We start from the raw sequence: 21,888 nt of genomic DNA on the forward strand, positions 1-21,888 counted from the left end.
CTAACGACTGATAACGCGCTCTTCTGCTTTTTAAACTTTGCCCAGCGCCAACCAAACACATTCATTATTAATTACTCCCCTTCCAGGCAACAGACGAGATCAAAGAGACCAAGATTTTCCTTTTTTTCTTTTTTTTTTGAGCAAAACCATGTAATTCTGACCCACAATTTATGGCAAAAAAAAAAAAATCTTAGTTTTGTTAGACTCTTCTTTCCTCCTAATTCTCAATTTTAATTATTTTCACTACTAAAATAGAGCATTTTCGTCAAGAAATCAGTTTGTTTGGATTGTAGTTTATTTGGCAATTTTTATTTGCTTGCATCATCAACGCATTTTTATTTGCTTTTTTTTTTTTTTTTTTTTGAGCTGAACCATGCAATTCTGACCCACGGTTTATGGCAAAAAAGAAACAACTTAGCTTTTGCTAGACTTTTTCCCCCTAATTCTCAATTTTAGTTGTTTTCAGAACTAAAACGAAGCATTTTTGTCAAGAAATCAATTTGTTTGGATTGTAGTTTATTTGTTAATTTTTATTTATTTGCATCATAAATACATTTTTATTTACTTTCTTTTTTTTTTTAGCAAAACCATGTAATTATGACCCACAATTTACGGTAAAAAAAAAAACTTAGCTTTTGTTAGACTTTTGCCCACCTAATTCTCAATTTTAATTGTTTTTCCACAAAAAGGAAGCATTTTCGTTAAGAAATCAATATTCATAGTTGACCATGGTTTAACTTGTCACGTACCCTTACTATTTTAATCTTCATTGTAGTCGAATATCTAGTGTAAAATAGAATAGAGAATGTGTATGGATATCTAATTGAAGGTGTGTGGATATAATTTTCCAAAAAATATATATTTATTAATGAGATTAAAAAATCCTTGTAAATTGGTATTCAAATCTAAATTATGGGAAAAAAAATTCAATATTCAAGCCTGTTCGAATTTGCTCTTTTTGCTCAGTTGACCCCTTTTTACTGATATATTTGTTGTTCTATTTCTTGCTATTTCATAATTTAATTAACATAATACATACCAATATTTGACCTTTCCTCCTCTAATCCTAGTTTAAAGTCATTCTTAAGCAAGGCAATAGATAGGCATTGAGATTCGCACATTAAATAGGAGGAGAGATGGATTTGGTGGCTTAAACAAGGAAGTATAAGTGAGAATGTGAAATGTTTCAAATTCACGTCTTCCAACTTATGCTACAAAAAGATTTTAAAAATAACAATATTAATTATTAATGATGTGCGAGCGTGAGCACCTAGGCCGAATCATGCTTATTACTCTCTGATTAACACTCATATTTTTCCGACTTCGCATACGATCCGGATCGCTCCTATAGATTCGGATCGTACGATCCTACGATCCGGATCACGATTTTGACAACATTGATTAACAATAGTCTCCAATCGATTATCGATCTGTCTATTTATTAGTATAAGCCCTACACTTGGCTGCTATAGAATATTTTTTTGTTTTATTCTTTTCTTTTTATTTTTGGAAAAAGGCAGGGCTTTCATATTATTGGCTTTGTGATTTAGAAGCCTATTACTGTAACTTTATCAATAATTAAAGAGTCTGTATAACGGATGCAAAACTTCAAGTGTTATATTTTTTGAAAAGATAAAATTAATTGAAAAAAGTATATAAATGTAAGGGAGGGTAATAACTGTAAGTGTGTGTATATATGATAAGTTGAATAAAATTTAGGTGTATTAACAAGTATCTATTAGACACACGTCAGAAAAATCTTTTCCTAATTAGTCTTATTTTTTTAAAAAAATATAATACCTGAACTACGTCTTAACACACCCTTACTTTTAAAGTAGATTGATGATGTGGTATTTGCTTTCCTTTCCTAGCAATTCTTATATTGAATAAAAATTGTTCATGATTTTTACTGGTCATGACCGACTGATCTTCATTTTTTTTTTATTACTTGCTTTGAAAATTAAAAAGTAAAACAACAAGAATAAAGATTGTACCAGGTGCAAATTCAAACAAGTTTTTTCACCTTGATCAACAAATCATGGAAACCAATAAAAACTAACGTTTGAAAGCATTACATCCAAACACTTGGGGCCACCACGTAGCTGCTTAAGGTTCTTTTTTCTTTCTTCTGATCTTTTGAAAAAAAAGAAAAGTCCCATAACCACATGTGGTACGTACCATAAAAAATTATTTTGGTATATCGCATTATTCGGAAAGAAGTTTTTGTTTCTATTGAAAAAAAAAACGTTTTCCAATTATCCTTTCATCTTCTTAATTACTGCCTTATCTCACATACAATCACCAAAAAAAAAAAGAAACAGTTTATTATTCAAAAAAAAAAATGTTCAAATTATCTTCTATCCAAAACATACTCTACAATTTTCATTACTTCAATTGGATCATGTCCCTGAAAATAGCAGTTTGTACAGAAGGAGGGATGTCATAATCTGATTCAACAATCTCCAATCATCTCATGGTTTTGGATTGTTTAATCCAAATTCGTAAGTAATTGCTGATTGATTCTAGTCATCCATAGTGCTTCTTTTTCTGCTCATTAGCCGTCAAGTCCAAAAAGTGTTTTTTATTTTTTTTTTATCATTGTTAGAAGTAATTGAATGATAAAGTTCCTTTATCTCTCGTTTCCTTCTGTCAAATGAAAATTTAGATTTTTGGTTTACATATGCATTGCATGCTAGTACAAGTTTTTCCCATTCCTACATAGGTTTAGTGAGTAAAATATTGAATTTAATCATAAGTTAGAAAAGGTAATCTAAGTTGTAGTGCTTATTTAATAGTATTAATATAGAGTTGAGTCTATGCAACTTAAAAGTTTGTAGACATTAATTGTCACTTTCATGTATAGTCCATGGTACCATACCCAAGGTTTAGTATTATGGACTGGACCATATTAGTTGTCACTTTGTATTCTCATTGAATTTTAAGTTATTCATAGAGGGTCCCAAATTTCTTGTATCCTTTCAAGGGAATATATACATATATATGTATGTATATGTACGTACATACATACATATATATATGTATATATCTACACACACATAAGCATTGGCCACTCATTGATGCACTTAGATCACATTTAACCTACTATATGAATTCAGACGTTAACAATTATTATCTTATTTTACATTTATATGATTTCTTTAATTAACATTACGTTTTCAAAATATGAACATCTGAACTCCATTTTAATGAATACCTATTGGACGCCTGTTAGACAGACTCTTATTTGATTTCTATTCCTAACCAACAGACATACAAGTAAAAGAAATGAAAAAAAAAAGTAAAAGAAATTAGATAACATCATTGGCTCCCACTAAACGATAGCCTCATGTTTATTGTCTGATTACGTATCAAAACATGCCCAAAACGACAAGTGATAGAAAGGCATTGCTCACCTACATGTGGGAACCTCTTTTATTGTTTAATCCACAAATTGATACGTGGGAACCTCAACTCTTGATTTCTTATTAATCTGCTTCTCTAAAACTGTAGTAATATATTCGAACAAGTATGAACTTCCAAGTCTTGATAGAGATCTTAATTTACTTTTTTTTTGGAGGGTTCTCTAAAAATTATAGTCAATTTGATTTTCTTGCAAGGAAACTGGACCTCTCGCTATCGTGGTGACATATTCAGGTGAGACAAGAATCGGATGAAACATTGCAATAATAATATTGCTCTTTCAGCATCATCATTATATATATTTTTTTCTTGCACTATTCCACCAGTTCATGTTCTTTTTAGCAAAAGAAAACAATCATCTTTTTCACTAAATCTGCTGTAGTTTATGCATAAATAATTTGTGACACTTTAGATAGTACATTTAAAGTTACTGACATCATGCTAATATGCCAAGCAAAAATTTCTTGAATGTTTTTCTTGACCAAAACATAGGGAAAAAGAAGAAAAAAATAAGGCCTACCACAGCAAAGTAAAATTGAACCAATAACGTCTTTTCCACAAATTAAAATGCAATCCATCGTGATGAAATGAAAGTCTCTAGGCTTATGACTTATTGGAGACCATTATAGTGAGCAAATTGATGGTGGCCAACAACAATCTACACATCCAATTCATTTTCTAGCTAAGATTTTGGAATATTTTCTTCCAAAAGGGATATGGTGCAAGCGATTCTTGAGGATCTTGGGACGATGTAATAAATGGGATTAAAAGTGGAAGATAAGACCGGTGTTGGAAAACTTTTTACTTTGGATCCTCTCAAATATTGCATACCTTATTGTGCTATGAGTGCTTCATCATATTCAACCATCTTGAAAAATAAAAGGCACCGACAACAGGATTGTATTCCACCTGTCAAGGCCTAATTCGTGCCAAAGTTAAAAGGGGCAACCACTCTTTTTCTTCTGTATGAGTTGAAATGAGCTAATGGTCCCAAATTCTTCAAAAGTATGGACACTGGAGAAAATTTTTCAATCAATTCATTCAACCATGTTCACTTACTTTTATGTTGCAATGAATACCATAGATATATATTTTTAATGCAACTAAGTGTAACTTAGTTGAAAAGGCGCTTTACTTATTATAGATAAATCTCGTATTCAAGTCATTAAGGGATAGATAAAGACTCGGAACTGATTCTTTTTAAAAATAAATAAAAGAAAAGAGTACCATGTTCATTTTAAGAATTCACCATTTCGAGAGGATTTATGCCTATAAACAACAACTCCATTCTATACACAAAAAGTATAACTTGTCATATTTATCATTAGCTTGCAAAATAGGACAAAGGAGGGTGTGCAACCAATTCCACGTGCCTTCTTGGCGAAGGATTGGATCCAAGACAATTTGAGGTGGACTATACACATATGACAAATTTGATATGTGATGAGAAGAGAAGTAACGAGTGAGGTGATGATCAATTTGTATGTATGTGTGAACAAAACTACAAAGCTTTTGCATGAGATGGAATGCTCAAGATACAGAATAATAATGTTCCAAAATGTTTTAATTACTTCTTTCTTTGTTTTTGGAGAAGTGAGCAAAGCTCCAATATCAAATTGCTTGTGTGACCACAGGCTTTAGGCCCTAAAGGCTCCACAATATGTTAGATTCATAAAGACTGGAGCTCATACATAAGCTTAAATGCTTAAGGACTCTATCCTTAGAAATTCTGCTCACATAGTGTAGAATCTAAAAGTTTGTGCACCCTCAGACATGAGCCTATAAAATTCTAGACCATAGAAAAATACACACAATGACAATGGAAAAGTCTTGATGATTCTACTAATTTTGTGAGAGGTCATCAATCACATTAATACAGCCAAATTACTAAATTAATTTTTGGTATGGGCCTAGAGTTGCTAATGGAGCATTTTTTGGGGTTAAAAATCTAGAAATGTGCATTATTATACACCACATACATATGAAGATTCCGTCACCTATAAGACTACGCCTTAAATCACTCCCATGTAGCATGCATGGGATTGGAAAATTAACAAATTGAATATCAAAATTATTGGAATATCAAAATTATTGCTCCACTCGAAATATTTGTATGTATTGCTGGCCAAATTATACAAGATAACGTGACATTATTGGACATGACATTACTATTTTCTCCACATATATATATCTTCTGATACTTGGCTGAATAAAAAATGAAGCTAACTGTACTAATTAGCGTAGAACTTAGCATAATGCAACAGACAAAAAGGGATTAAAAATCCTGCCAGGAGATGTTGTTTCTGTATAGATTGCTTTCTGTCATTAATCATTTTATTTATGGCCAGTTTGATAAGTATGCAGCAATCCAATTTAATGGTTTGTCAATAGACCATATCTAGTAGCATAATTAAGGTGATGATGTGATACTTTCTGAATAATTTAGGAAGAAATCATTTTATCAGATGCTTTACTTCACACGGCAAATTGAACAATTTGTTTCATGTGATTTGACTAAACCCCTTTTTGCCTATGTCAATTGTTTGTAGTTTAGACTATCTTTTCTCTGGTTTTCCAAACACTTCAATCATTATATGAATTAAAAACAAGAATGTCCTAATCACAATCTTATGGCAAACAAAACAGCCAAATCAAGAAAACGGTACATGCACCAAATCCTCCCATTCTATGTTCAAGAAATACTATTAGTAAGACATTCCAAGACAATCTTTGCTCGTCTATTTAGGTGAAATCTTTCTGCTAGCCTCCGTTTGTTTTCTTCCCCTTTTGCACTTGATACTTGGCATCAAGAATAAATATAATGTTTTTGCCGTATAAATGACAAAATCACAAGCCAGAATATATGTTTTTCTTAACCACCAGCCTAGCCTTTGAGCTGATGATCACCACCAAAGCATTAAAGCTTAGTGGGGTGGGAGCCACATTAACAATGACTTTGCTTTAAAAAATCTAGGCGGGTGTACACTGCACCCATTTGGTCCGGTGATGGTTCAGTCCTCTCCGAATTACCCCTGGCCCTCCTTAAGTCCGCCCGCTCCCCCTAGTGTAGGATAGATTAGGTTATACAACAGTTATCGTCGCTAGAAAAAATAATGTATGTCTTTCTTACACGTGGCAGTTTCTAAATTGGCCAAGTTGCCATCCCCCATGGCCAATTATTGAAGAGCTAATAACCTAAGCTTTGTTAACATGGAAAGGTGATGAAAAATTTTAGCAGAAGTTCCATTGGCATATATGCTCTCACGGGTGGCTTATGAATGTTCTGTCATTCACATGACAGAAGACCAAATCCTCAAGCACCATACAACACACATATATGCTCTTGTTATCCTGTTTGCCAAGTCACTAAGTCTACCTGCCACTAACATGAGGAAATTAAGTGAAAAGTTTGATTCTATCTGGGATAAATTCCAGGTGTTGTGTCATCATAATATAGTCTTGTGGACTTTATAAATACTTCCACAAAAGTTGGATGCAATGATCTATAGCATGTGTGAGTGAGTTGTTTTGAGGAAAGAAAACAAGGTTCACAACACTTCCTGGTCCCCAACAAGAAAAAAGTTGTAGTAGGGGATAATTATAAGATGGACCAAACTTAAAAGAGATTCCCTAAACCTGTAATCGAAAATTTTCTTGGATTTCTAATTTCTAAATACTGTAAGCCAAGAAAACGGGGGAAAAAAATCTGACCAGTATGCCCTACCCTTGAGCTCGTCTGCATGTTATAAATAATTTTGGATATACAGGTGAATTATGTAACTGATATAACAAGAATGGAGGCGTGTGGATACCCAACAAATGTTTCTAGCCGACCAAAAAGAAGAAGTGATGATCAAATACCACAAGACTGAAATTTTAAAAGTGTACAAGGGTTCTAGCAACCAGATTACAAAAAAGGAACGTCATTTCAAAGTAGTGGTTGCTATGGATGAATGTTGTTCATAAATACCCTGATGATTCATCTAATATAGTACTTGAAAAGTTTGATGAATGAAATGGAAGTGCCAAAAGTTGTAGGGTAAAGATGACCTAAAAAAATCTCCAAAACTCCTCTTTCGGCCCCAAAATATTTAATATGGCTCCCAACGAGCAATAAAGAACTGTTTTGAGTCTTTATAGGTGAGAGACTTGAGCAATCATCATGACATTGGAAGGGCTATAAGCCCTTCTGTCATGCAAGATTTACAACCTGGCCTTTCTTTTTTTGGGGGTGGTCCAAGGTAACTCACAGAGCTACCCCTCATCCTCCCTCCCCCCCCCCTTCCTCTCTTTCATCCCCACCAAATGAATTCCAATAACAGAAAGAATGGATTTGCAGATAAAGTATAGAACAGATGATTATCCCATGTTTGCATGACCTATATCCCTGGGGTATAACTTGATTGATTGTCATTATTGTGTCCATTTCAAGGCAATTGTAAGCACCAGCATTTTCTAAATCTTCGCAATAATCCATGAGGTGACAACCAAATTGGCATGTGGAGTTCACTTTTTCACAGCAATTAGCAAAGGGCATGTGAAGACATATTCCTTTAAAAGCAAAAGGAGAGGAAGTGAATGTCAAATTTACAAGTGAAAAAGGTACATCGGGTTCAAAAGGAAAACATGGCCTGTGACTGAAATCATTACTCATTGACCTCCTCAGCAGCGAGAAAAGTCTCAGCATGCATAATCCGCCATATTTAGTACTACTAAATACAGCAGACATCCTTAAAGATGCAGGACAACTGTACCCAAACCATCAGTTTGTCCTACAAACTGCTGGTGTAGTCCCAAATATAAGTATTTGGGACTCTCTACAAAATAGACAACTGCATGGAAGTAGATGTTACCAGTTCTTGGAATTTGAATGGCTAGTCCAGATTGAGCTCATCTACCAATGTATGAAGCTCATCAGTTATTAAAAATTACTATGAAAATTAAGCTTATAAAGAAATGTTTTATCAGTGCGGTGGACTCCGTGCAACTTGCAGATGCTAGAGAGCAACGCATTGCAGAAGAAGGTCCATCCACAATAAAGATAAATTTACCAGGAGAAGCCAACAAAGGCACAGACACCAAACACCAGAGGCACTCGAACAAAAAAGAATTCAAAAACAGCAAGTTATTAGGTCCACTCCAATTGTTTAGCTTACACGCAGGAAACTGTGTGGGTAGCATATATTAAGAATCACAACCTGATTACATTAGTGGCCTTCATGAGGCACAATTAGAGTGAAAAGAACTCTGAAGGTGAGGGAGAGAGAGCAAAGAGTCATAGTAGCTACCGATGGTTACGAATCATCCATGCCGAGCAGAAATATGTACAGTCTCAATCTATGCATTTCCAAAACTGTACCACCATTAGTTCCCCTACTATTTGAGAAAAGTAGAAAACTAGAAAGCAGTCTGTCATTAACTTTACGACTTACTTACAGTGCAACAAATATACATCATTTCCATGAACCAAAAGAATGTTCTGTAAACATAGCAGAAAAATAAAGGAAAGAGATCTGCAATAGATCACAGACTGGGATACATATTGACCAAATCAAAGAATATGACACTCCTCTTGTTTTTAAACTACAATCTCTGGATTGTGAGAAACCCAGCAGGACTAAGAAGCGGGAGAAGAAGATCACACTTCAAGCCGGCACCACATAATCAAACCCGTACTAACAAAATCTAGGTCACAATAACGCAGACAAAAATTGCTATAAGTGCAAACCAGGCATGAAATACCTATAAAAGCAGGTTGCTCTGGCAGAGAAGATGTCAAAACCGAAGTCCGCAAGTATAGATAGAAAAAGAGTTGATAAGATGGTTGATGTTTTGGATTTTGTTTCTAGAAGAGATCAGCTTTCTTTTTCAGCATGTCTTGCTTCCACTTAGGCAATTTATAAAATGCTTCTTTTGTCATTCCCAGTACAGCCTCAAATTCCTCATCAGAGAGATAAGCCTGAAAATCACGGGAGGCAACTCATTATGACTTTGCTTATCACTAACTGACAATCCATCTACAAACTCTAATTAGAACTCCTATGTTGTCAAGATATGCCATACTCTAAATCCATAAATTAATGAACCAACTAACCTCCCTGCGTTTAAAATCAATGCCAGTGACAGGATTGTCAGATTTAGCCTTCAGTTGTTCATAACTAAATGTACTTTGAGTACTTTCACCGCCATTCTCATCCTGCTCTGAATCTGGCTTTGGTTCTGAATCTTCTCCATTGGTCTGAACTGCAAGCTCAGCTATCTCAGCCTCAACTTCTGACCCTTCTTTAGAATCTTCAAGGTCCGGAGGGGAATTTTCACTCTTCAACCCCGATGCTATCAGCATTTAATAAAATCTTACATTACAATATGCAGACATGCTTTTAAAACAAGAAAAGAAAAAACATCACCACCAAAACCTAGTGCTTAAATTATGTTTGAAATTAGGAATGGCTTTTCAGACATAAAGACTGACACCAGCAAAATGGCTTAACTAGATTCTACATAATTAGCTTCAAATCTGATTTTCTAAGGAGCTAAACAGTATCAAATTTGTGGAATATGCGAACTCCAAGAGTAATCTCTTAAAACGCTCATCCTTGTGCTTTATGTGAGTAGCTAACACTTAGCATGAGATAAGAAAAAAACTTGCCAAATATTTCTGTTGTGTATCACAAGTGCGGAAGAAACATAATCCAGGTTCAACAGACAGATTTATTTATGCAACAGCATAAGAATGCTGGGTAGTAAATCCAAAAGCCATAGGTACAAAGCAATAATGACAAACTAAGAATGATTCATATGATTACCAGGACTGCCAGTTTCCGATGTTGGACTTCGACCAGGTCGAGCTGGAGAAGAATCAGGTGACCGCTTTTTTTCAGCAGTCAGAACAGATGATAAAGCAGCAACAGCAGCTGCTCTTTGTGATCCCTGACTCACTCCTGCAGACCTTGCTGCAGGAGTAGGTTTTGCAGAACCAGTTGAACTAAATGCAGAGTTTAAAGCTGCTAAAGCAGAAGCTCTTTGAGTTGGTCCGCCCTGATTTGTACCATTTGAGCGTTCCTGGTGGTCGAAAAACCAAAAAGGTCAAAACATAACACACCACATAGTTAGCAAGAATTTCCACATATCACCAAACAAAACAGTTTAGACAGAAACCAATAAATGCTCCTATAATTCAGCAACTTTCCCATCAAGTGGGCAAATAATATATTACACCTTAACGATGACTACCATATTTTCTCTTCAAGATCACAAAAATTCAGCGAAAAAGATTAAGCACCAATACCATGAAGCATGACTGCCCAACATTATCATTTCCATAAAGCTGGAAGTGCAAGCAGAAATATTGCTACCAAGCATATAGCTTAGGTATCAGAGAAGGAACCAGAGGGCCCCTTTAATAAATTAGGACATTGTGAACCATTTTTCCTTCACTTTGCAAGAGAAATAAGACAAAACAGATTCGACATCCTTGCAACAAGTTTCTCTGATTATACTTTCTTTTTCGCTCAACTGTATCTCAGATCAATACATAAAATCAGAAACATAAAGAAAAATCAGAGCTACAAAGTTTGAAAACTGCTATTACAAGCTGTAATCTAGCCATCAACTTAAGTAGTTAGAATTGAAAGAGATATATCCTGTGGATGATGAGTTAAACATATCATATTCTTGTTCTTACCTCTGTGGCATGGCTTGCACCAAACAGCAGCAAAACCTTCTTCTGGAATGAGTTTCCATGTGCCTGTTATAGTGAAAGACAATTAATAGCATTCTCACACACACATCATCTACTCAAAGGAGGCAGTATTGAGACAGAGAGATTAAGAGATGAGTAAATTGACATCCATATGGATGTTCAAGCCATGACAAAGAATGCCAATGAACTCAACTAATGGCACAATCACTTTGAAGCCCCACCAGTGTATCTGATTTACAGACATAATAATTAAATGATGTAAAATGACACGGGATATTCACAAATGTGCAATGACAAACCATATGACAAAAATATTAGCCCACATCTAATTTTGATGAACAATAATTTTCAAAGAGATATCAAGCCTCAAAATGCTCAGAAATATGGGAGCAATTGCTAGTATGAAGTAAATCAACTAACAAGAGAATAAAAGACCGGTCACACTACAATTAACTTCAACAGTAAACGACCTGAGATAAATCATGCCACTTGGAGACACCCTCCAGCATACTACATCACTAGCATAAAAAGACAGCAAGAGAGGGTTCTATTGCCATGAACAAATCATCCCATGAAATAATTTAAACTGCAACCCATTTCAAGAGCGTCACTCTTTTACAATTTCTCATTCATTTCTAAGGGCATCATGGCATTGCTTTTAACACTTTGTGTGTTAAAAGCAGGACCAACAAAGCATAAGTGCAGACCATATCCAAGATCTCCCGCTATGCCTACAGAGTTGAGATGAATCTCTGTGCAACTATCAAGCACAAATGACACTACACCGTGAGATGAAGTCAGTAAAATGAAGAACTGTTTGATACATCAGACACCAGAATCTGTTTTTTATTTTCCAGATTTGGGATATTCTCCTTGAGTGTAACAGCAATTTAATATAAACTAGTAATTCTCCTTTCAGAATATCTTCAACAAAATCTGGGATCCATAAGCTCATGAAAGCTAAGTGTGCTATTTTCTGAAAAGCTAGAATGGAATCTTGACCAAAAGGGGGTTAAAAAAATTCTTCCCTCTTATTTGACTATAACGTTCATTCCCCACATTGCCTCTGACTGAATGCAATTTGTTAAAGGTGATTAAAGCATGTCATATACATTAACCAAACATTAATAACCCTAATCCAGTATCTCATCAACAACTGCAAATAGACACATTAAGCTTGTACAAGGCATAAATATTATAGCAAAAGATTCAACAAAAAACCTACTGATTCTAACTAGGAAGAAGAATGAAGATTAAACTGAAATGGAGATAAAATGTGTGTCAACATACCATAGCTTTTGCAGGATCCCATGAAAAATATGTTGTGAAGAAGCAGGGCTCAAATCCTTCTGTGACTTTGTATAGTGGAACCTTAGGAGACAGCCCCTCCAAAGATGCAGCCAGCTCTACATATTTCTGAAATGATCTCAGTGGTTAGTAAATGAAAGGAATAACGACATGTCAGCAGAGTAGATTACAAATGCTAACAGCAGCTTAAGTTATACCTGCCCATTTTCAAAAGCACTCTGCTTGTCTTTAGCATCTACTGACTGACCAACCCAAATAAACACTTCAGCATGTGTATCGAGTATCAAAACATCCTCAGTCAGCAGATCATCTTGGGAAAAGTTGTAGACTTCTTCAATCTAGGTTTGATAATTAGCAAATGTTAGTAATAATACATAAAGTAAAACTTGCAACCAACTTTAAGGTCAAGCACATACCTCAAATTTCCCTGACAATCAACATGCGGCAGAAAGCATCATCAAAGAAACAGTTAGAAGTTTGACATTAAAAGAAGTAGACATTTGGATGACTAACTAAATGAGCTACCTTTGTTAAATGAAAACGTGAACAAGTGGGGATCTCTGGACACCTCTGGAGTCACTTTCTTACTGGTGTAACTTTGCTTTCCTCCCAGAGCAAACCAGAATGCAGAGCTCTCAGTTCCTTCTTTAGTATGTTTCATAGCTACTCCTGGCTGAAATAACACAAGAAAGTGGACATGAGCACAAGAAGTGACCAGTTCAGTTTTGGATACAAGATTACAGTCAGGCTGTGGGGGAGGGATGGGTTGGGTGGTATGGGGGGAGGGAGTGTAAGTGAGAGGTCCTGGGTTCAGGACCTCCCACTTACACTAAAAAAAAATAGTAAAAAAAAAAAAAAGATTACAGTCAAGAAAGGAAACAAACCTAAATTAGCTGTGTAAACTCCTTAAATTTTAGGCTCAATTCTAGAAACACAGCAATCTTGGAAAAGCTACACTAACTACATGATATCATGGTAAAATCTTTCTCAAGGCCAAAAGAATGTGCTCATTGATATCCAGAAGTCTTGTCCCGCCACTAACTCGAAACTCATGCTAAGACACAATCAGTCCAACATCTCCAGATAATCATGTGGACACTTTTCTTATTGCTTTCACAATGCCTTTAGGCCAAATATTCAATTGTTTTTGCCAAACATTTTTGTCAAATATTTTCAGAAACTCTTACCTTCAAAAATTCAGCAACCTTAGCCGCTAATTGCTGCTGCTCAAATGTACTCTGACTCCCATGCCAACTGAATAATGAAGAGCCAGATTGTAGAAGGAAAGATTCATTAGAGTTCAACGAGGCTGGAACCTGAAATGATGATAAGATGCACCTTAATCAACTCAAGATATAAATGTAATTTCTCGATTAGATAATTTATTAAAAGAAGCAAACAAAGTGCGTATTCAATTAACAACCATGTTCATGACAAAAGAGGAGACGAGGAAAGAAGTGTTAGAGAAATCAAAGGCAGGCCAAAAACCAAGCAACCAAAGAGGGGCAAGAATCAATATAGGTCAAATTTTAATTCCTATTGTCAATCATTTAGAAGGTGATCAATTGTCCTAAGGCCTGATTTATAATATGGGGAAGCTAAATAAGAGAAGATCCCCAGTATTATGTCTCTAGATAAAGAATTACAAAGCCCTGAAATCAGTGAATTAGAGCCAACTGCACTACTGATTTGATTAAGAAAAACTTCTTTACATGAAGCTCAAAATGGACAAATAAGTATTTCAGTATGCAGCCCGAACAAAAGGTAATCCTGAAAAGGATACAAGGCATCCATATCATTTATGGCCAATTCATAGCCCATAACATATTGCAGCACAATTTTTGCATTAAAATTCTGAAAAGGACTAAAGTTTTTACATAAGCTGCAGAATGGCAGCTTCTCACAATAAGCTTTTCCAGCTTAAAATAAGCTAAAATCAAAAGTCAAGCAAAGACCTTAAACCTAGGTATTTTTAAGCTTGAGAAAACTATAATAAGCTATTCTTAAGCAACTGAGGAGAGACCCTATATTCAATTAAAATGACATTACTATACTTGAATTCTAGACAACCAGAAGGTTGATGATTAACCATATGAAATGCACCCAAAAAAAAGGTCCTTGAGGAAAGAGCCACCAATGGAACAAGAATAAGAAAATAGTCAGTATATCTATGAATCTTGAAAATCCTATGGAAAATGACATCTGAACAGCTGAAGTGGAAATTGGATCAAGCATACCGCATCAACTTGAACTACTATGTCATTATGCATTGATGTTCCAGATATCCGAATGAGTGCAACGGAATCAGGAGTGTAAGTTTCATCATTCAATCCTTTGTCAGCTATGTAATTCTTATACCCAGAGCTGACTCCACCCTGTAATGGAGCAAAGAATCAGAAGCAATTAAACCAATACATTAAAAAAGTCAATCAGCATCAAAATTGCACAAAGACCAAGTACCTTAAGGACCACCATTGGCTGAAAGATGGCAACAAACTGCGGCGGCTCTTTCCCTTGATATATCCTACCCTGTACAATAAGTTTATCTCAATATTCATTTCATGATGCTAGAACAGAAAATAGAGCAAAAGAGAGTAGCAGTAACATTACCAATACAGGTCTTCCCTTCAGCGAGTTGCACATTGTGTTAGCTAGCCCGGCGGCCATAATTTGGTCCTCCTAAAGTCCGGACACAAAAATTCTCATCAGGACCAAAACAAATTATACATGTGCAAAGTTTTCAATGACTGATAAAAAAGAAATTTATCGTTTGTGCCAAGGGAAAGTATTAACATCGGCATATGGATGTATGCCCAGGACATGATGAATGATCATATTAAAAAAGACATCAAAAGGGGCTGAGTTTTGGAAAGATTCTTTCCCCCTTGGTCCCCTACACGAAAAAGTATAATAGAGGGGGCTTCACTTAATAAGTTTTACTGGCTCAAAGGTGAGACAGCCAATTACTTTAATATACTGAAAGTACGGTGATGAAAACAGTTTGCTATCAGCGACATCATTACTAATATCACTTAACAATAAAGCTCTCTTTCTGCAGGACAAACTAAAGCTCTTTAACTTAACCGAGGGTAAACTTGAAAATTGCAGACAAGCTCAAATGTATAAAGAACTGATGAATGCAGTAAAATGAGAAGCAAGTAGTTCTTATTTGGGGCTGTAAAGTGACAACAGCAATTACCTGAATGCTATCCTTTCCAATCCAATAGCACAAGTAATACTCTTCTTTCTTATCATGAGAATGGTAGGTGTAGAGAATGATATAGCAATCTCCGCTAAAGAATTTACCAATATCTTCTATGGGAACTGGAGTCTTTGCACTGCCATTAATGCACCAAACCTGGATATGGTATGAAAAACATTAGACACAAAACAAGGTAACCAGATTATGAACCCTCAGTAAAGATTTTATTAAGAGACATACCTCAATTTTTCCACCTACTTCTAGCAATGGAGGGACTTCTTCATTCACTGGAGCACTTTTACTTGCTCCCTTAACACCAACACCTTGTTGCTTCAGCAAAGCTGTCAAGTATGAGAGAGTTCCAGAATTAAAGAAACGCACCCAACCAAAGGTCAAGTTTGTTTTCAAATGAAACCAACTTACCTGCTACTTTTCCTCTTCCCTCCTCAGCAACAGGTGCTGATCCTGATGGCCAAGAATCAAAGTTGGACTTAAATGAATGCGTCTCATAACCTTGAATTAGCCGTGTTATACTGGTTGACTTCGGTCTATTTTGGCCAACAACAAACTCCTGAAAGTGCGAGAAAGGAGTTAGAGTTTGCATCATCTAAAGAGCAGAAGAAGAATAAGTGTAAAACTTGTACCTCAGCAGCTTGAATGGCAGTCTTCCTCTCATCGACTTGAGTTACCCGGCCAACCCAAACAAAAATCTCAGAGCCACAATCCAACAAAAAGCACTTGTTATTCTCCAAAATAGATTTTGAAAGTTCATCATCTACAGGCTTAACCTGACCATCCACAACACTAAAGAGAGCCAAGCCAAGGGCAGAGTATCAAAGTCAGCACCTCATATGAAACTAGATCAAAGCATCAAATCACAATATAAAACAGCTCAATACATGTGACTGCATGAGAGAGAGAGAGAGAGAGAGAGTTTCCTCAAATTATGACTGCAAAAGTAAAAGATCATCCAAACATTTCCACAGAAACATATGAATGACAAAATATCTGCAGATACAGACAACATTAATGAGAGCTGCAGCTATCCAAGCAATATCATATGTTTCGTGCACTAAAGTACTCTCACTCTATTGAATTGAGCATTTATTTAATATGAACCAAAGCATGCACTCCTAGTTTACATGTTGCCAGTCACAGATGAGAACATACTGGACAATGGATGCTTTGTATAGAAAAAGACAAGAACATTTGTAAAGTAACAGTCTGGATGAAGTTAATAAGCCAGAGGTAGAATGACAACAGAATCAAAGAACAATGACTAACACATTCAGAATCACTTCGCGTTTATGGTCATTTCTAACAATTGAAAAAGTAACAAATAACGCAAAGAACTCTAAAAAAATGATGAAGTGAATAACAAAAAACATGGCATTTTCACATCCAAAGAAAAACGATCTTCTTTTGAGCTGTAAATTTAGTTTCTACTGGAGTTTGTGCCAGCTGCAGACAACAGTTTAAATCATGACTCGTAAGTGCTTTTCCATTTAAGAGAGATAAATAACAAGAAATGAAGGTGGAACAAAAGGATAGTACAGAAGGGATTATTACCTGTAGAGTTTTGCAGGAGTCTTTTCTGGAATAATATCATCTTCACTAGCAACCTTTTTTCCAATTGGTGCAAACCCACCAAAAAGAACCCAGAATTCACCAGAATCGGACTCTGTCTGCAACTTTCCATCATCTAATACAGGAATAAATATTAGTATAAGCAAAAACATATTATATGAAGCTGTACTAAATAATCATTTATATACACTTGGACTAGTTAAAAAACTGAAGGAACATGATGAGACTAGAGAAGCCAATAATATCCTTACCAACAATTGCAACATCACATGTCCCCTCATGATACTTTTCCTTCAAAAACTGAATTACTTCCAGTGCTTTGGCCCTCTCCTGTATGTTGGAATTTGCACCATTGAACTGAAATATTTTATCTTTGGTATCCAGGATAAACACATCATCATGATTCAGTGAGGACCGAGAAAATGGGACCTAGGAAAAGGAAAACAAGCTTAGGCCTCTTTGAAAATAGCTCGATTAGAATAGCACAACTATCCAAATTCTTCTATACCTGCTTTAACCTTACAACACGTTTTCCTTTACACACATACAACCGTGTTTCAAATTCTTCCTCCTCGGGTTTCTTAAATCCAGATGCCACACCACCTTCCAGCGGTATAATACATGGTTTGAAGTATGATAAGAATTTGTCAGACTCATGACCTTGGAGTTCCCTGTGCTGTACAGCACGGCCACCAAGAATTGCATCAAGTTCAACAGTTTTGATAGCCGCCGTTCCAGCCTCATCCTGTACCAAAGTTTCAGAATGATAGTTAAATTTCACCTCAGTAATGGTTTTTACACAATTAAAAAGAGGCAGACAATACCTGGCTGGTATCCTTTCCAAGCCAGAAATGTATGTCATATAAATATGCTCCTCCCTTGCCAGGTGATGTCTGAAAGTGTAAATGGAAAATACAGATCGATATTAGTTTTTATAAGTTCACTGGATCCAAACTTAAAACAGGATAAAAAAAGTTAGCTCTTCCTTCAGTCATAAACACTCAATTCGTAAAAATGAGGCCCAAAAATAAGATAAAAAAGAAGAAATATCGGAAGCCATATGCACCTGCAGGACAATGTATGAATCACCCGAGTAAAATTTACCATAATCAGATTTTGGTAAAGGAACTGGTTGGAAGTTCTCAATTCTCCAAATCTCTGTCCCTCTATAGCGAAAGTTAAGTTCAGCCAAACTATGGTATGGTCAACATAAAAGAAATTTAGCACAAAAGGTATCAGCAAAGACAAACATGCAAAATCCATGAGCGTGTTTGGATTGAAGATTATTTGGAAAGGTTTTTCATGTTAGTATAGTAGCAATTTTCGCAATGTGATGTATGTGGGATAAAAAGGTGGTAGGAAAATGTTTGGAGGGAATATTAAGAAAAACTTTGTGGAATAGCACTCAATCCAAACAAACCCATCTCATTGCAACATGTGACTCGTTCCATATTTCATGAAATAAATGGAATAACAAATATTGAAAGATCAGTATAATCATCCACTGTAGTCTTTCAATGAGGATACATTCTCTGACCAGCTCCCTGAAATGCAGGTTCTAAAGCTTTCACAGAGCTCGACATCTTGTCAAATGCTTCTTGCAGCCAACTCTTCCAAGAAAATAGTGAACAAGACTTTTAAAGCTTAAAGGTCCAGTAGCCTTCACTCTCTGAACAGTGACTACACAAAACAAACAGCAGCAGACAGGCTTAGCAAGAACAGAAAACAATATCAAGTCAAAAAGGTCGAGTCCTATATCATGATTTTAGTGAATGATGCAAACTACATCAAAGACTACTTTGGACAGATAGCATCCATTGTAAAGAACATGAGAATGTTGTAAATTTGGTAACTTAAGAAACTAAACCCATTCCAAATATGGGAAAAGAAAACAAACTGGAACTTAGATGTCACAGATGTTCTAATCTTCAACAAGAAGCTAGATGTTTTTGTCAGTACCTTCAACAAGCAAATCATTCTTTGCAAGTATAAAATTCTAGATCACTGAGCCATTTTGTATAACAACAGGCTAACAAAGCTGCAGTGTAACTTGCTACCTTCAAATGACCTAAGAAAGTACCTGCAACCTGTTATGCTCCTGCCCATATCATATACTTCTAAAATGAAACCCCCTTGTTTTATGTCCTTCATTTAATACAAGCAGATTCAAACTGGACACACAAGTGAGTGGCATCTCATTAATCCACTCATAGTCAATGAAAAGCCAGGCAGCAAATTCAGAAGACATGCAGCTGAAATGGTCACCAATAGGTCCCCTTGTTGGGCTTAATATTGTGCATTCTTTTTTGCAAGATGTGATACATTAAATTCAAAAGGAAATGCTGATATAGTTTCAGCATCAAATAAAATCATCTGATGCATGCAGGGCAACAATCCCTATAACCACAAAAGTGGCAAAAAGCTGCTTTACACTTCTTTCTTTGATGAGTAGAGCAAAACTCAACTCACTTTTTAAATGCTCAACTCCCGATGAAAGACTAATGGTCTGGCAAAGTACGTTATGTAAGCTAGCTCGATAAAATGGCCTAGAAGGATAACAATAATGTAATTGATCATTGCTTGAGATTTTCATTGTAGTGAACCAAGATTTAAAGGCTTAAAGTGCAAGTGCTGGTAATATCGAAGTCACAGCATGGGAACATATCTCACTTTCCAGCTACGTTCTCCGCAGTCCCTGACATAATTTACAGAAGCTGCATCTCTCTTCCTTACCCACTCTTTGTAGCTTTGATGATCCAGAGCAACATTTTTGTGGGGTAGAATGCAAGCTGGATCGAGCTTAACTTCAGCTAATCTCTTTCAATATACACATTTCTTCAGTATAGTTGAACCATTCTAGCCACTGGCAACATCCAAATAAACACATCATCCAAGTATCCATCTGAAAAGCATTTGGCCCTTTTCTGTCTTGAACTCAACCTCCTCACAGCTGAGCTAAAGAAACAGTCATCAGCCAACCACTACAGAAACTTCCCGTTACAAATACCTTTCAGCTTTAACAAGAACTACTCCCACGAATCAACTTCTTCTCTTATTTTCCTTATTGACTTCCACCACTTCAATTAACCAATCAACTAAGATCGGAATCATTTCCTAACGAGAGTATCATGGAAAACTGATCAAAGCACCCAACTTCAACAGATTAGAATAAAAACCTCCAAGAAATTGATAAACCTCGAGAACCCACCTTCAGATACCCACGAATTTGATCAGAAAAAAGGATAAAGCTTGAGCTCAGTAAACAAAGACCCTATCTTTTTTCATATCCCCATTACAAAATCCACAGATCAAACAAGACTCGTAACAAATTAAAACGATTAAATTTCAGCATGCAAACCATTTAAATCAAATCAAAATCATCAGAAACACAAAGACACAAAGAAGATCATTTACAAAGCAAACACATTACAACACAATAACAACACTAATTACGCCAGACCAATGCTAATTAAACATTTCAACCTCAGATCAATACAAAAATTCAAGAAAAGAAACCCAATTCCCAAATTTCCTGAAAAGCAATAGATCTTAACAGAAGCACCAAAGCCACAATTGACAGGCCAAGTATTGAGAGACTCACCTGAGGAAAAACTGCAATCAATCAATCAATCAATCAAGGCAATTCTTTCTAGGAAAGCTAATATAATTGAAGAAATTGTGGAGGGACACAGTTGTGAGGTGGGTTTAGAAAGAGAAACAAAGAAGGGAAGGATAGAACGAAAGAAAAAGGGGCATGGAACGAAAAGAAGAGAGCTTGCAAAGCTGGCAAATTATATATTTTTATTTACGTTTAAATAAACAAAAGTAGACAAATATTGTTTGAATGATACGTAAAAATAAAAGCAAGGGAGAGAAAGGAGAGGAAATAATTGATCCCTTTTTTGGTGAATTCTCTCTCAAACTTTTCTTAGCTTTTCTGAGATTTGTTGCCAGAAAATTTGATAATTCTTTTGCAGAGTATATTCACAAATTTGAAAAAGAAGAAGAATCCTATATATACATCATGATAATACAGGTGTATATGGAAGTGTATTTGTACCTTTCAGAGAGAGAAAGAGAGAAAGGAAGGGGGGGAAGAGAGAAAAAGGTGATGGTGATGGAAGGAAGAAGAAAGGATCGAGCAAAGGAAGAAGGCAGTTGTGGCTGGCAGTGTGTGACTGTGTGAGAGATAAAGAGGAAAAGCTATCTGCTTTGAGTGGCGTGATGAGTTGGAGAGAGAGAGAGAGAGAGAGGGGATTATGACTGATTATTAACGGTTAAATGGTAATAATGTAATGAAAACATTGATGAATTTTCGGGCAAATTTCCAGGTTGGCTTTATTTTTTGTTTACCTAAATATAATGTCATAGCAATAAGCAAATTGTATAGCTGTAGGAACTTGTGTGTGCAATCATTTGTGGCAAATGATTAATTACTCTAATAATATTGGGATAGGAGATTATTTGAAATAATTACTCTAACAATTTTTATGATATGTGAGATAAAAATGTGATTAAAAATAAAACATTGATTGAAAAATACAAGAAAAATAATTACATTTTGGATAATATGACTATCCAAACACACTTAATATTGCCACCATCCAAATGTAATGGACATAAATTTTGTCTGTGTAGTTATCATGACAACAACTCAAATGTTATTTTC

General features: G+C 35.6%; 1 protein-coding gene across 1 annotated transcript; it reads right to left on the bottom strand.

Moving 5' to 3' along the window:
• Positions 1–8,764: 8,764 nt before the first annotated feature.
• LOC113773310 (villin-2) lies at positions 8,765–21,322 on the bottom strand. The gene is made up of 23 exons (XM_027317921.1): positions 20,821–21,322; positions 18,747–18,899; positions 18,286–18,385; positions 18,044–18,112; positions 17,728–17,964; positions 17,471–17,648; positions 17,202–17,334; positions 16,277–16,436; positions 16,056–16,203; positions 15,873–15,973; positions 15,630–15,788; positions 15,041–15,109; positions 14,891–14,959; positions 14,668–14,805; positions 13,618–13,746; positions 12,956–13,103; positions 12,847–12,857; positions 12,628–12,768; positions 12,413–12,538; positions 11,105–11,167; positions 10,227–10,482; positions 9,515–9,753; positions 8,765–9,379 (listed from the first exon to the last, which is right to left on the bottom strand). Exons 2-23 carry the CDS (start codon positions 18,800–18,802, stop codon positions 9,266–9,268), a joined length of 2,844 nt encoding a protein of 947 aa, XP_027173722.1. The 5' UTR covers positions 18,803–18,899; positions 20,821–21,322; the 3' UTR covers positions 8,765–9,265.
• Positions 21,323–21,888: the final 566 nt, after the last annotated feature.

Source organism: Coffea eugenioides, chromosome 6 (assembly GCF_003713205.1).
Source record: "Coffea eugenioides isolate CCC68of chromosome 6, Ceug_1.0, whole genome shotgun sequence".
Classification (NCBI taxonomy): Eukaryota; Viridiplantae; Streptophyta; class Magnoliopsida; order Gentianales; family Rubiaceae; genus Coffea; species Coffea eugenioides.